The sequence below is a fragment of the Carassius gibelio genome, chromosome A9, assembly GCF_023724105.1.
Source record: "Carassius gibelio isolate Cgi1373 ecotype wild population from Czech Republic chromosome A9, carGib1.2-hapl.c, whole genome shotgun sequence".
Classification (NCBI taxonomy): domain Eukaryota; kingdom Metazoa; phylum Chordata; class Actinopteri; order Cypriniformes; family Cyprinidae; genus Carassius; species Carassius gibelio.
In genome coordinates this window covers 24917648-24934314 of record NC_068379.1, presented here as the reverse complement: position 1 = coordinate 24934314, position 16667 = coordinate 24917648, and the positions used below count along the sequence as shown (strand labels likewise).

Sequence of the window (16667 nt, the reverse complement as noted above, 5' to 3'; positions counted from 1 at the left end):
GATCTCAGATGTGAGAAACAAACTGCAGTGACGTCACCGAGCGCTGTCAGCCCCAGAGTGCAGCTCGGAAAACTCCAGACTCTTTCTCACAATCTGTGCTCGAGACGCTTTAACATCATTATTCTGCAACGCTGCATGACACTCAGACCTGACGCTTCAGGAAGCGATGACAAACGCGATCTGAGACTGTGTTCGAGCGAAAGCAGAAGAAGCGCACAAACCTTGACCGGGGAGCTCCGCGTGGCGACGGGCAGATCCCGCAGCGCTGTCCCCGGAGATGAAGCCGCCTCCCCGGCCGCGCAGCCCGCCAGCACCGCTCTCCCTCCTCCGCTCCTCGGGCGCTGTTTAATCCCGTCCAGGAGCCGCACCAGCAGGATGTTGGCAGGCAGCTCGTCCACCGCGCAGTCCACCAGGATGCGGCACTCCGGGCAGCGCAGCTCGTGTCTGGAGCTCACGATGTTCTCCAGGCAGCGGCGGCAGAAGGTGTGCTGACAGGGCAACACTTTAGCGCTGGTGTCCAGCCGCTCCAGACACACAGAACACTCCAGCAGATCCAGCAGAGACGACTCGTCCATGTTCTCCTCTGGTACGCAACGCAGGCGTCGACGCGCAGGCGACGCGAGTCAACTTGGCCCGCATGTGTTCATACTAGTGTACGGAGAAGCGCTCGAGACACACCGACGGAGCGCTGCTCTCTCTCTCTCTCTCTCTCTCTCTCTCTCTCTGCGCGCTCACACACACACACACACACACACACACACACACACACACACACACAGGCCCAGCTGTGAGGAACAGTGCGGTCACGCGCGCGCCATCGAGCGCGAGCCTCTTGTAGCGCGCGTTACTGGAGCAGGTTGATTTGATCAGATCTCGATGTTGTTCTTCAGAGACAATGTTTCCCCAAACCAGTTACTTCACTAACCAATTACAGTGATTTTGCAACTACATAGCAACACCCTAACAACGCGGTATAATTGCAATTGCATTTCTACAAAAATAAATAAATAATCTACATAGTTTTTATTTTGTATTTATTGTACAGGTAAATGACCATTTTCACGTTACTTACAAATTCTAAACATCATCATCAACATCTTGTTTTTATTTATTTATTCATTTATTTATTTTTATTAGAATATACAAGATTAAATTCAGTTTTTCAATTATATACGTGCAGTCAGTCTAATATAATTTAAGTAGAAATTACATGCACAGCACTTTTTTGAGAAACTCTGCCTCATTTTTTGCTTGAAGATGGGTTTACAACTATTTTTATTTAAATAACAAGTAGAGTGTACAATAGTGCAGTGTTTTGATATTGATCTGCAATCAACCAATTAATCAATTAATCAATTAATCAATCAATCGATCGCTGTTTGTTCCTTCGCGTTCCCGTGGCGCCATCTGGTGGTTAGAGTTAATATCTCACGCATTCATATAAATGAGGTTTAATTAGTGGTTTAATCTGTTTATAATCCTGATGTTTCACATGCTCTGAGTAATTACATATCATCAGATCATCGTGTAATGAATAAACAGTCAATTCAGAAAATCGATTATGTCGTGTGTGTGAGTTTAATACAGGCATCTAGCGACATCTGTTGAGTCTTTACAGAAATCACACAAACTCTTGGTATGCACGAGTGCACGAAAAACCACTGTTTTGCATCTCCTGCAGTGTCTTATGTCGTGCTAAAACTGCTAAGTGCTAGTTATCATCTAAAGAAGCTGCTTGAGAATGCTCTCTTTGTGTGTGAACGGAGCTGAACGCAAACAGACGGTCTGAGCTGGAGCTGGACGTGTCCCTTCCTGCCCGATTCACACAGAGCCATCTGCTGCCAGCCAATCACACACGAGCAGATGAAGCTCCTCTCATTCTGACCACCCAAGAAGAGCTGAGCTGCTGCTGAAGGCATCAAAGAGTGCACACCCTCCACCTGAGCCTCAGCAAACATCTGTGTCTTCTGTTCAGCTGGACTCTTTCACTGCAACACGCCTGTTTGTCTACGTCCTGCTTCCTCTTGTTACATACAGTCATAACGTTGCAGTTTTGTAGCATAACCTTCATTATTTAAAATGAAAGTGGGTCTGTTAAATACAGAAGCCTGTTTCTGCTAAAAAACGAAATAATGGTTGTGAACGTTTCTCTAACAATTGAGACTTTTTTTAAATTCTGAGAAAAATGAACTCTGAGAGGGGACAAGTCATAGTTCTGGGTGTTTCCCTTGTAATTCTGAGTTTCTTTCTCACAATTAAATGTTTTTCTCACAATTCAAATTTTTCAAAGTTCTTGCAGCTCTTTATTTTCACCACAGAATAAATTAAAAAAATGCTAATTGCAACTTTTTATCTCAGAGTTGCAAGTTTGTATCTTACAATAATATGTTTTCTCGAAATTGAAATATCTCACAACTAACTTTTTTCCTCAGAATTCTACATTTGCATCTCACAATTCTATTTTTTGTTCACCACAGAATAAAAAATAAAAAAGGTAACTGCAACTGTTATATCTCACAATTCTATTTTTTCCCGACATTGAAATATCTCACAACTAACTTTTTCCCTAAGAATTCTACGTTTGCATGTAACAATTCTATTTTGTTCACCATATTATAAAAATAAAAAAGGTAACTGCAAATTTTTATCTCACAATTCGAACTTTTTTTCTCAGAATTCTTAGTTTGCATCATGCAATTCTATTTTTTTTCATCAGAATAAAAAATAAAAAAGGTAAGAAAGAACTTTTCTTCTCTGAACTGCACGTTTATATCTCATAATTCTAACTTTTTTCCTCAGAATTCTAAGTTTGCATCTCCCAATTCTATTATTTTCCACCATGTGAATTTTTTTGCAATTTTTGATCTCACAATTACAACTTTTCTTTTCAGAATTGCAAGATTATATTTCGCATTCTGAGTTTATATCTGACGGCTCTGACATTGTATCTCACAATTACTACTTGTCTTCTCAAAATTACAAGTTTATCCAATATCTTGCAATTGCAGGTTATATTTGCAAGTTTATATCTCATAATATTCTTCTCAGTGTTGTGTTAATATCTTGCTATTACAAGTAATGTCTTGCAATTATCCATCAATTCTGACTTAATCCTGTGGCAGACACCAGCTTCCATCGATGAATGGCTCTGTTCTAATATTAAATAACCTCCCTATCAAGTCCTGTCAGACTCAGAGAACAGCTTCAGAGTCCTGCGTCCTGCAGAAGTAGGTTAGCTGATGATTTCCATGGCAACCATTCTGTGCACCCTGGTTACCAAGTGACAGGCGCCAAAACATAACTGTTTCAAATACATCACGTGCACTACAAAATGATGCATGAATGTGTAAATACAGTCATTTATGAAACTCTATTGTGGTGGACATCGGTTTTCTGCAGCGCTGAGCTTCATGGAGCCAGTTTTATTCATTCTTCATTGTGTTTCTTCACGGGCGGAAAAGCACATTTCAAAGTGCACATAAAAGAAGGGGAAAATGCACCAAAAAGAAAGCGTTCCTCAGGGAAAGTACAAGTGTCACACCTGTTTCTCTGATGCATCCTCTCCTATCAATAGATAAACAAGTCAATAAATTATCCTGGCATCTATGAGTCCGTAAACACTTTTTAGAACATCATACATTTCTTGCACATCAATATATATTATCAAAATAATTACACAGTTCCGATCAGAAGCAGAAGCGAGCCGGTTTGATCTGGCTTTGATGCGCTGCTGCTTGATCTTCTGTGTGTCGCTGGTGGGCAGCAGTGAGTCTGTAGAGGGGCTTGCATACCTGTCTCAGGTTCGTTCTGGGCGGAGAGCATCTCTGGCTCTGGTTCGAGGTGGAGCCAGACGCAGAAACGAGCCTGAAGCGCTTTAAGAGGAGACGGACGCTCGTGCGCGCTACTGATCCGATTCTCTGCGATGATCTGACCTCAGTCCAGATCCCTGCTCGGACCCCGACGCGCGAGAGTCTCGTGGCGGATCGTGCTGAAGAATCTCCCGGGTGTGTGTCGAGCCGAAGACGCGTCTCGCGCAGGTAAAGGCGCCTCAGGAATGCGCTGCTGACAGGGAAATTCCTGCTTCATTGAGATGCAAACGGATCGTTACTGCTCGTATTCTCCTACACATGTGCGTTTCAGCATTATAGGTGTTAAGCTTGTTAGTTAGGATTGTTAAATCAGCTGTGCGCTCTTGAGCTGTGTGCAGCACGCATTGGTGTCGATTCTGAAGGATGTTGCATGCGCTATGTAAGTTATTCTAATCTAGTGAAGGACTAGTTCTGGGAATGGTTTGGCTGTCCCATGCGGAGATGAGATGTGGGGGAAAGTCCTGCATGGAGATGAGGCATGCGCTCGCATGCACGCGCTTCTGCTGTCTGTTTGAGGAAATAAGCGCGAGCGATCGGAGAAAAACATTAGGCTACTGGAGAAACGACGCAAAGATGAGCGCGCGCTGCTGGAAACATTATTAATAATAGAACGAAGCAAGTGGAAATTAATTGCATTTCCAAAAGCAACTTTATGGTCGCAGGTTCCGTCATTACTATTAGAGTTACGGTAACATTTGTTAGATAAAAAATGTTAGACTGAATGCACTGTAAATCGATTTGGATAAAAGCGTTTGCTAAATGCATATAATTTAGGAACTTGCGATCATAGTCGGCAAACGATGCTTTTGGGATTATATATTGATCTGCTTTTGTTATATTGTGTTCTTTGCGGTTGCGTTGGTTATCTCAGTCTTGGTTTTCCCAATGCAACTGTGCAGTCTGTTCGTGTCTAATCTGGGAAGCTCACACGCGCTTCTCTTCTCCGATGAGCGAACTGACCCGCATATAATCTTCTCGGAAGCGGTTGTTTCATGGCTACACCTCTGCAGATCGAGTCCAGACATCAGAAGAAAAAACTAAATCTTATTATGTGCTGGAAGTGCCATTAATACTTTTGTACTAAAAGTACTACATGTTGTTGAAGCTTATCAAATTGGCATTTTATGCATCATGAAAGCTTGGAGTTGATTTTTATACATTTCATACTAAATTTTCATTGGTAAAGCATTAAAAATACATTCAAAACTAGTCAAATTAAACGATGAAGGTGTAGCAAAAAGTTATGTGACCTTAAAATGTTGAAATCTGTCAGTTTTAATTAAAGTCAACCCCTGAAAGTGGCTGAAGTTGTAGAAATACCTCTTTATTCCCTTGTGGAACTCAGCTGTAAATGCAGAAGGTCAAAGGTCAGATCACAGCAGTACATGATGATCTGAATCCTGAATTGTAGTTGTAGTTGTAGTTGGTGTTGTAGTTTTAGTTGTAGATGTAGTTTTAGTTGTAGTTGTTGTTGTAGTTGTAGCTGTAGTAGATGTAGTTGTTGTAGATGTAGTTGTAGTTGATGTTGTAGTTGTAGTTTTAGATGTAGTTATAGTTGTAGTTGTTGTTGTAGTTGTAGCTGTAGTAGATGTAGTTGTAGCTGTAGTAGATGTAGTTGTAGTTGTAGATGTAGTTGTTGTAGATGTAGTTGTAGTTGATGTTGTAGTTGTAGATGTAGTTTTAGTTGTTGTTGTAGATGTAGATGTAGATGTAGATGTAGTTGTTGTAGTTGTAGATGTAGTTGTTGTAGTTTTAAATTTAGTTGTTGTAGTTATAGTTGTAGTTGTTGTAGTTGTAGTTGTTGTAGTTGTAGATGTAGTTGTAGTTATAGTTGCTGTTGTAGTTGTAGTTGCAGATGTAGTTATTGTAGATGTAGATGTAGTTGTAGTTGCTGTTGTAGTTGTTGTAGTTTTAGATTTAGTTGTTGTAGTTCTAGTTGTAGTTGTAGTTGTTGTTGTTGTAGTTATAGTTGTTGTAGTTGTAGATGTAGTTTTTGTAGTTTTAGATTTAGTTGTAGTTGTTATAGTTGTAGTTGTTGTTGTTGTTGTTGTAGTTATAGTTGTTGTAGTTGTAGATGTAGTTGTTGTAGTTTTAGATTTAGTTGTTGTTGTAGTTGTAGTTGTAGTTGTATTGTAGTTGTTGTAGTTGTAGTTGCAGAATCTGCCAGCAGGGATTAAACTGCTGAAGTTAATGATGGTTGTTACTCCGCCTCTTTTTCTTGTTGTGCTTGAACTGTCGATTTTACCGTTTAAATGAATGGCGTTCGTGTTGTGTTTGGGTCACTTTGATCCAGAGAGGATTTTCTTCTCACCAAAATGCTGGTAATGTTATCAAATTGGACTAAAATTTGGACTGCATTACTGAGACACTGTTTTCCAAATGAATGTTGTTCAGTGCTTTGACGCAATGTATTTTGTTTAAAGCACTATATAAATAAAGGTGATTGATTGATTGACTAAAACCGTGTAGAACAACTAAAGGAAATGTCTTTGACAATTATTGTACTTTCTTGTGCCTTGTGGCACTTTTTGTGTAAAAAAAAGACCAATTTTGGATAAAATCTTTTTATCAGCTTGTGTTCTTTCAAATAGCAGCAGTGTTGTTTTAGTATAAATTTTTCTACTATAGTCTTAATATTTTAAATATATATATAATTTTCATTTGTTAAAGTTTTATCAAATCTTTTGTTTTGTTTGCAAAAAAAATCTGGAAAAAAATTAACAATTTCTTAAAAATTTTTGATAAAGTTTTATATCAAGTAAAAACTTTTTTTTATGGTTTTAATATCATCTTAGTTTTAGTTAACTATAATAACCTTGATTAGCACGGGTTGTGCATTTCTTTTTGTAACTGATTGATCAGTTTTTTAACAAACATTCCCAAAAGTATCCACAAATTATACTTTTTTTCACTCAAAAACTGAGGTGCATGAGCTCAGATCAAATCCACCTGTGATCAGTCAGATCCAATAGGAAACACAAAACCTGTGCTAATTGAAAGAAAACAAGCTCAAAAGATGAAATCCAAGATTTGGTGATAATACAGCAAAATTAGAGATTTACATTTTTGACTGGAAACACCAAATTAGGTGAAGTATTTCCAGCAGCACAAGGGTTAACGCTAAAAGAGATTTAACCTGGTCAGATAGAAGCATTGAGTCTCTTTGTGAGCACACACACACACACACACACACACACTGGCACTCAACGCCTGAAGGAGGATATACTGTAGGTTTGGCCATAAGTAAACTCAGAGCAGCCAGAAGCAGCAGCGCAGAGAAAGGAGTGATTGATGAGACTCTGTCACGTCGTCTGAAGGATGAGAGGAATCAAAGACTGCGGTCTCATGAAAAGACAGCAGAGCTTCACTCTTCTTCAGCTGCTGCCGAGCGGCTTTTCTCTGGCTTTGCTTTGCTTTCATTCAAAAGCTGTAATTAAAATCATCAAAAGGTGAAGAGTGTTTGTGTTTCCCAGTAAAGTCAGGATGCAGACAGCACCGCCCTGCAGACAACACAGCCTAAAAACACCGGCCTTTGTGCTCCAGTGTCAGTCGAGCAGAACCACCACGGCTTTTCATCGGCTTCAACATTGATGGCTTTGCTTTCAAATGAAAGATGATTGTTTTCCAGTCAGAGGAAAGTCCTTTCAGCCAGTCTTTGAAGGTGTTTTTTTGTTAGGTTTTATCTTAATGTCTTAATTTAATGTAAAAAGTAGCTGACCATGTTTCACTGAAAGGTGTATTCTGTATGTAGTTGTAATGTACAACTAATGTAAGAGGTAAAATACAGTAAGTCTAGTTAAACAATCAAGGCATGTTTTTAATATAAGTTTATTTCCATCACAGAATTAAAAGTAAGGTAATTAAAATGAGTTTATATCTTACAATTTGAACTTTATTTTTTAGAATTCTGACTTTTTATCTCACAATTTTCACCATTTGGACTTTTCCAACAAAAACAAAAAAATCTAAAAAAATTTCTTAAAAAAAAAAAAATGTGAGATTAAAAACTCAGAATCGAAAGGTATTGTCATATTGTCATATAAAGTCATAATAATGAGATATAAAGTCAGAATTGCGAGATATAAAACAGAATTGCTAGATAAAAACTCAGAATTGCAAAATATAGACAGTATTGCGAGATATCAGAATTGTGAGATATAGAATTACAAGATAATCAAAATTATGAGAAAAAGAATTGTGAGATTGAAAAACAGAATTATGAGATACAAAGTAGATAATTGTGAGATAAAGTCAAAATTGCAATATATAAACAGAACTGCAAGATAAAAACTCTATAATGGTGATATAATGAGATAGATATAGGAGATATAATGTCAGAATTCTGAGATATAGAATTGCAAGATAGAAAGACAGAATTATGATATTAAAACAGAGTTGCGAGTTAAAACTTTGAATTATGAGAAATAGAATTGTGTGATATAAAGTCAGAATTGGGAGATAAGATCAGAAACTTGAGATAAAAACTCAGAATTGCAAGATATAGAATTGGAAGATAGAAATGAATTATGAGATAAAAACAGAATTGCGAGATAAAAACTCAGAACTGTGTGATAAAAAATAATTGTGTGAAATTAATAATTATAAACTTCCAATTCTAAAAAAAACATCTGAAATGTGAGATAAAATGTTAGAAATGCAATAATTAAGTTGTGAGATATAAATTAAAATTATGAGATATAAATGTGCATGCAATTCTAAGAAAAAAAGTCTTGATATAAACTCCGAACGTCTGATTAGTGAGATAAAAACGTGATAAAAAGTCATAATTGTGAGATATATATAATCAGAAATGCTATCCCTTTGAAAGTCTTTATTGTTGTGAGTGTAGATGAACAGGTGATGATCTGCTCTACAGTAGACCTTCTTGATCGGTTTGGATTGGTGCTTGACGTTTGAAATCAGAAGATTATAGTTCCTCCTAGCTTTCATGTGTTTCCTTTGGTGAGTGTTTCGGAGGAAACCTGAGGAGCCGCACATCCTCCGTCTGCGTGTACGATCACATACTCTCTCCGTACCTCCAGGTTCCATACGGCTCCAGAGTGGCTCCTGACTCTGAAATAAACTTTTCACCCTGAACGTCAATGACTGCGAGGCAGAGATCTGAAGGAGGAATGCTTGCAAAAGAGCAGTATTCAACAGAGACTTAACAGCTTCTAAAGCTCCTCTGATATCAGGACGCGGAGACTGTAGACTTAACTTAAAACTCTGAAGCTCACATCTAATGGTTTTGGCAGACAAAAGTTTGTGAACCCTTGTGTTTGACCATTGCTCTTGCATCTTTTGCGGCATCTAAAACCATTAAATGACCAACTTTCCCCATTCCACTACTAGTGTTTTACATTTTTAAATGCAAAAACATGATCTATGTGATTGTCCTTTGGAGTGTTGTGCTTGCAACACAGGCTCAAGGGTTCGATTCCAATGGAAGAGTGGACTGTAAGCATCTGGCAGATGTGTTTTCTTGTCAAAGCAACATCATTATGAGTACAACAACAAACACGATTTCCAAACTGGGAAATAACTGGTGTAGAGAGCCCAATCTACTGGAGTTTGTACAGTTTGCCCTCAACGTCCATCACGACTGAACTAAACACACTGATGCCAGCAGGAGCAGAATCTTTGATCATTTCATTCACATTGGAAATGAACTGGGACGGAGTCCAAGTGAAGCACGGCTCTCGTTTCCTCACTGATTAATGCCGTTCGAACAGCAGTTTCCCAATCTGACAACGAGACGATCTACAGGCCGTTTGTGTTCAGTGTCTCCAAGCCGGATGTGTGTGTGTTGAGGTGATTTGTGTTCATCTGAAGATGCTGGAACGAGGAAACGACAACAAGCACAGCGGAGATTATTCCTTGCACCGCTTCCGTTGGGATATAAACAGCAGGAACGATAAGCCCGTGTGCTCCGCTTCAGAGAGACGGGGGTTTCCCGCGCAAACTCCCATGAGTCTCTCTGTTGACATTAAAGCTCTTTGTGTGTCTGATCGGCCCACACACACCTCGCAGAAACCAATCTGTCATTCATCTGCACTTATTACACACACTTGTGCTGGAAACACAGACCCCACAGTTTAACAAGAAGTCATGTCTCAGAGAGGAACCTGATAGAGTGGCTTTAAATCAGAGGAAGTAGTAAGAATTGTTTGAGTGTTTGAAATGGGTTTCTGTGGCAGAATCGGACGGGTCGTTCAGAGTAATAATATCTTCCCCCAAGAACTGATATTTCAGGGCTGTTAATGATAAGGATAATGATACTCTGTGTATTTATCTTAGATTATGTGGTGGTTATAAGTTTAATAACCCGGGGCGGCAAGTCTGCGGTCGACTTTCAAACAGAGGCAAGCCCAGACAGCGTCGGTCAGAGCAATTGTGTTGGAGAGCAGTGCATTCCTGCTCGGCGTGTGGAGAGAAGAGCGCTGGAGCTGGAGTCTGATGAAAGCGTGTGTGTGTGTGTGTGTGTGTGTGTGTCAGATAATGAGCCGGGGGCTCAGGGGCACAGGCGTCTGGCGCTCGCTTTGTTTCCTGCTAAAATAAGTTCTCCTCATGTGATGAAGCGCAGAGCCGAGGGTCTTCATCTCTCCGTCAGCGTCAGCTGGAGGAAGGTGCCTCGGTGAGCGCCTGATGGGAAAGTGTGCTTTGAGAAGATATTCCAAAGACAGGATCATTTTTAATCAAGTCATCTATTTGCAGATTGATTCGTGCTGAACAAACACTGTGACTCTACCAACCTGATAAAAACATTTTCTGTCTGGTATTTTGCTGGAAAATAGACATTATTTTTTTGTGTTGTTTTAGTATTACAGTACATTACAGTATTTCTTCAAGTTTTAATAATTTAATGTGCTTTTTTATATCTCTGTTTAGCTTTATTTTAATTTGACTTCTAATTTTAGCTTCCGCAATTTTATTTTTTGTAACATTAAAATTTAAAAAGTTTATTTCCAATTGACTTTGTAATTTTTGTTATGTGCTTTTGCTATTATAATTTTTTACATCTCCTTTTTAGCTTTAATTTATTTAATTTTATTTTTAAGTAATTTAAGACTTCAACCAAAGCTTATTATTCTTTATAATTAAAAAAAGTTTTAGTACTCTTTTTTTTTTTTTTTGTCAGTTCTAGTATGATAATTTTGTAGTACTTTAAATCTTATTTCAGATAGTTGCTAAGGAAACATTTTTAATTCTAAAATAATTCTAAAATAAAAAATTATAATTATTTTTAGTAACTTTGTTGTGTAAAATTTCTTATAAACTGACATTTTATTCTAAGCATTTAATCTAATATTTATAATAAATTAAAATAATGTTACATAATTTTTTTACCCAAACCGTTTTTAATAGTGTCAGATTTAGTCTCAGTTAACAGTAAGCACTCTTGTTCTAATATTGAAACAATCCCATGTGGTTACAGTAAACTGTGTCTTCCTCCGCTGAACCCGTGTGATATCTGATCAGTCTTCTGCTGATAGTGTTGTAGTGTTCTGCTGTGGTTGGTGTTGTAGTTGTTATCTGTGTTCACCTGTGTTCTCTGGGCTCTCCGTCATGCAGCGATGCATCATGGGGGCTTCAGTGCTGATGTTGATGCGGGTGGATTCAGATGACAGCACTATACCGCTATAATAAAACACGCTCAACTTCTCCGCTTCAGCAAACCGTCAGACATTAGTGCAGTGACCGGAGACGGCTGTACATTACCTTACAACATCACAAACCAGAAGAAAGAGCTTCATTCACAGCGAAGATCAAGGAAGCATTAGAGAAGTTTACTGTCATAGCTATGCATATATGGAAGTCCAATGTAAAATATTGAAGTAGGAAGACTAAAATATCCAGCATTAAGATGTTTTTAACTCAAATAATCCATAATAACACTTCCTCCAGTGAAACAGTGCTCTGGTCTGAATAAGGAGAGAAGTTTACATGGTTTCTGCAGTGTTTTTGATCCAGATTCTGCTGTTGTTTCAGAGCTCCTCAGGAGGAAGACATCACCTCATCATCATGATCCAGAGAGGAGGACGGACACCATCTCAGCTTCTTCTGCTGGTGAGCACATGTTAATCTGTCTCTGGACGCGTCTGAAACACAGAGTGTGTCTGGCTGGGTTCCCCGAGACTCAGTTCTCTGCACACACACAAGAGCGGTGAGATGTTCAGACGACAGGTTATCTGTGAGTGAAATCCTGTTGATTACGGTTAAATCAGCTCTCCTCAATAACACCAGCATTACTCTCTGAGGAGTCTGCTTTACTGTTAAGAGACTGGAGAACAGCTACAGAACCCCATAACCTCACATCGAACGATCTAGAACCGATTCAGACTGATATCTAGCGCTGACTGTTGAACATCACACAAATTCAGGATTCTGACTCCAAAAATATCATCATGTAGTTTTATTATTTTATTTCACAAAACAAGTTTAACTATATTCATCAATCAGATTTAATGAAACAAAGTTTCAGTTTTAATGACAAAAATAAGTTTTTCAAAGGACTGGAAGAATATCTTCAAACATTCAATTTAACATCAAAGAACTTCACACAAACACAAAATCAGTATTTGTTAGCCGATTGATTACTGATTACTCTGTTATGATCACCAAAGTTATTAGACTTATTTTAGCGTCATAGTGAGATGCTGTTATAGTTTTCTATTAATATTTTAAATTAGTTTTTATTTTTATATTTTCCGTTTTCATTGCAATTTTAGTAATTTAGTAATTTCAGTAAATTTATCAATATATAGTTTTTGTTAATTATTATTTCACTTGTATTTATTTTAAAATGAGAATCAAAATAAAATGAATTAAAATGAAAATGAGAATGTTTCCTTGGAAATTAGATTTTTTTTTTCAAAAACAAATTAATTAAATGATTAAATTTGATGCATTCAAAAATATATAAAAAATCCATCACCTGTTGTTTAAAAATTAAGTTTTCAAACTTTTGTGAAAAAAAAATAAGTATTCAAAATTTATCTAGAAAAATATATTCAAAGAACTTCACAAAATAAGTTTTTTTTTTTTCTTGAAATGTGTCGTGTTCTGTGTCTGTCTGGATGCAGTAAAAGCAGAAAACATCTGCTGGTGTTCTCACGTTCTTCAGTCATTATAATTCTGCTCATGATTTCATCACATTCTGATGATTCTGATCTGATTAATCACACAAACTCATCCTGTCGCTCTCATTTCCCCAAACCTGAATCATGTTCTCCGTTCATGATGTAACACATGGGAATTGAGGCGAAGCAACGAGTTGGTTGTTTGTGTATTTTGGCAGTAAGGAAGGGTGTGGGCGGAGCTTGATGATGATTGGCTGGGGCTGAATGAGATGATTTCCTCACTGCATCATCACCTGCACACTTTCACTCGTCTGAGAAGACGGACGGCTGGTTGTGTGTGTGTGTGTGTGTGTGTGTTCTGTATTCTATATTAACTGAGACTGATAGTTGTGTGTTTAGTTGGTGCTGTTGTCTCTGATCTCATCGATTCACTGCCGCACTTACACCAGCAGATATAATGAACCTGAAACAGATAAACGAGTTGTTAAATAAAGATAACAGCTGCCACAAATGTGAGTTTATGTGTTTGTTAATGAGTTTAATGAGTTTAATGTGTGTGTGTGTGTGTGTGTGTTGCAGGTGTCCAGCATGTGTTTTGTGAGTGCTGAATACTTGAGCTGTGGAGAAAATGAGTTTTATAATCACACAATCAGCAGCTGCCAACCCTGCCCTCAGTGTCAGCCGGGACAAGAGCCCAACATGGTGAGAGACACACACACACACACACAGAGACACACACACACACAGACAGAGAGAGAGACACACACACACACAGAGAGAGACACACACACACAGAGAGAGAGACACACACACACACAGAGACACACACACACAGACACATACACAGAGACACACACACACAGACACACACACACACAGAGAGACACACACACACACACACAGAGAGAGAGAGAGAGAGAGAGACACACACACACACACACACACACAGAGAGAGAGAGAGAGACACACACACGCACACACACACACACACACACACAGAGAGAGACACACACACACACACGCAGAGACAGAGACACACACACACACACACTAAAACAATCCACAGTTTCAGTCTGATAATTCTAGTCTAGTTTTAGTCAGTTTCTCAGTTTTAATTGCAATGAAATGTTGTTGTTTGTTGTCATGTGGGACCCATAAACACAAACAGAACATGTACTCTTCTGACGTTAGTGTACAGATGTATCACAGGATCAGTTAGAGGCTAGTTAAACTCTCTTCTGCAGACTGGATGAAGCTGAGCAGAGTGATGTGTGCATCGTTTAACAGAACAGCTCAGATCGGGGATTTGAGATAACGTTTTTGAGTAAAGTTTGGGTTCTTTAACACTATATTTCAGTCTCTTGTCTTTTCCTCAGCGATGCATGCTCATTTAGTCTCAGTTATCGTTTAATGACCTTATTGTCGTCTTACCATCGTCCTGCTTTTGTCTGGAAAAAACCTTGTAAACGAACATTGTTCATCATAGTTTTCATTGATGACATTAATACTAGGTGTGAGGCAATGGAATAAGAACAAACTCTGAGGATGTGTTTTTTAACCCTCTGGGCCTCTTCTGTAACTCTCCATTATCACACAGTATCATAAAATCCCTTCAAAGTTCTAAATAATAATCAAAAAATATATTATTGAATTAAAAAAACACAAACACATTCAGTGAGAACAGATGCTGGAGAAATAAAGAGAGATTTCAGATCATTCTTCTGACCCCATGAGCAGATATTTCTTCTTGTTATAAGCAGAAACTAACAGCACTTTAATAAACATTTCAGAAAACTGGCTTCACAAGTACATTTATCTTAATTCAAGAATGTTTAGTTATTTATATTATATATGTATAATATTATGATGGTCATACATTTTACAAGAAAATACTATTTCTAGTATTTCTAGTATTCTATTTCAAGTAACACAGTGAATTAAACTTGACATTTTGAAGTCGAAAAACTGAAATTATCTTAATCTTTTTATTAGTTTCGTCACTCTTATTCAAAAACTCAGAATTATTATAGTTAATAAAAACCAAAAGTATTTCAGAAACACATACTGGAAGTACACTGCTGAAGAATGCATATACATATAACAGTACATATATCTAAACATCCTTAAATCACTTTCATTGCACATGCACAATTATGTAATATCTTAAAGTCTTGTTTTCAGAAAAATGCATCATAATCAGTTAAATATTTTCTTAAAACAAGAATAAATAGCTGTCAATGGAGTCAAAGAAAAAACTAGATTTTTCTGACCATTTCTTCTTGTTTTAAGGAAAAACTCACTGCATTTGACTTCATTTAAATACATATTATATTAAATGAGTAAATGAGTCTTGATTTAGACATTTGTACTGAAAAACAACACTTTTGCTGTGTAGAACTAATCTGAGAACATGCTTCGGGGATCACAATTAATATTAAAAATACATGTCCCATCAGAGCTGTTCTTGTTTCTGAAAGCTTATGGAAATATAGGATCTCTTCACAACACTTGAGATGAATTTCAGCAAAAATATTCAGCATTTCTGAAGAAAACAGCTATTCATGAGTATACCTCAGTGACAGTTTGCTCTGAAGATGAGAAGTAAATGCTCCTGCTTCATATTTCAGTGGCTCTCGAGTTAACGAACCTCACTGAACTGGAGAAGAATCAGAACGACACAGACTGATTTAAAGCAGCTTCAGGACAAATAAACAGGAATATAGCTGTTTATGCTGCTAAATCCATCAGTTGTGCAACTAATTTAGTTTCACGTGTAAAGCAGCTCTGCTGAAGACAATAGAGTCATTCTTCAGATCAACTCAAGTTTAGTTCTCATTGCTGAATATTAAATATCTTTTAAAAAAATTTATTTTGCTTACTTGAATACATCATTTACATGATTTCTGAATGCAATAACAAAAGCTTACTTAAACACCAATGCAACTTAAATGTGTTTTTTCTCTCTCTCAAAAATGCCATTCTTACCTAGAGCAACTTATTTTAATATAAAAAATGTTGTTCTTTTTGTTGGTTTTGTTTCATTGTGTTTTTTTTTTTTTTGTATTATTATTATTATTATTACTGGAACTTATTTAAATAATTTCTTAATGCAATAACAAAATGTAACTTATAAGTCATAATTGTGAGATAAAAACTTTGAATTCTTGTAATTTCATTTTTTTTTCAGTCACAGAATACTAATAAAAAAAAGATAATCTCTCTATCTCTCTCTCTCTCTCTCTCTCTCAAAAATTGACCTGGTGCAACCTTTTCTTTTTATGATTTACATTTACATTATTTCTTAGTGCAATAACAAAATATGACTTAAAAGCTAATGCAACTTTCCTTCAAAATAACCTGTTGCAACTTACACCAACACCAGTTACTTTTTATAGAATTTTTTATATTATTTCTGAAAATCATTATTTCTGTTTTTGAATTATTGGACATATTACTGGGGGGCATTTAAAAACTATTACAACACATAAAGGCCTTGAAATGTTTTTTCCCTGAACAATCCAATAACACTGGTGCTCTGGGGCCAAAGAAATACATGCTGGTGGTGAATGTCAGAACGGAGAAGAACTTTTCACTAAGAGCAGATGGCGAGTACCAACATCTCAGTCTTTTTTATCTTGGCTCCAGACTCTCAGACCGATACTGGAGCCAAAAACACACAGTTCCTCACCTCTCCCCACCAAAGACGTGCGGTCGCCTC

The 16667-nt window shown here is 37.4% G+C and overlaps 2 protein-coding genes across 2 annotated transcripts in view; one reads left to right on the top strand and one right to left on the bottom strand.

Moving 5' to 3' along the window:
- LOC128020057 (E3 ubiquitin-protein ligase SH3RF3) overlaps positions 1-748 on the bottom strand; it is a 54333-nt gene extending 53585 nt beyond the window's left edge. Inside the window, exon 1 of the mRNA XM_052606595.1 lies at positions 222-748. Within this exon, the coding sequence (XP_052462555.1) occupies positions 222-575 (354 nt within the window). The 5' untranslated portion in view covers positions 576-748. The remainder of the gene's footprint in view (positions 1-221) is intronic.
- Positions 749-3726: 2978 nt separating this feature from the next.
- The window catches only part of LOC128020061 (tumor necrosis factor receptor superfamily member EDAR-like), a 24805-nt gene continuing 11864 nt past the window's right edge, over positions 3727-16667 (top strand). The window contains exons 1-3 of the mRNA XM_052606600.1: positions 3727-4037; positions 11859-11936; positions 13529-13651. Of these exons, the coding sequence (XP_052462560.1) occupies positions 11892-11936; positions 13529-13651 (168 nt within the window). The 5' untranslated portion in view covers positions 3727-4037; positions 11859-11891. The remainder of the gene's footprint in view (positions 4038-11858; positions 11937-13528; positions 13652-16667) is intronic.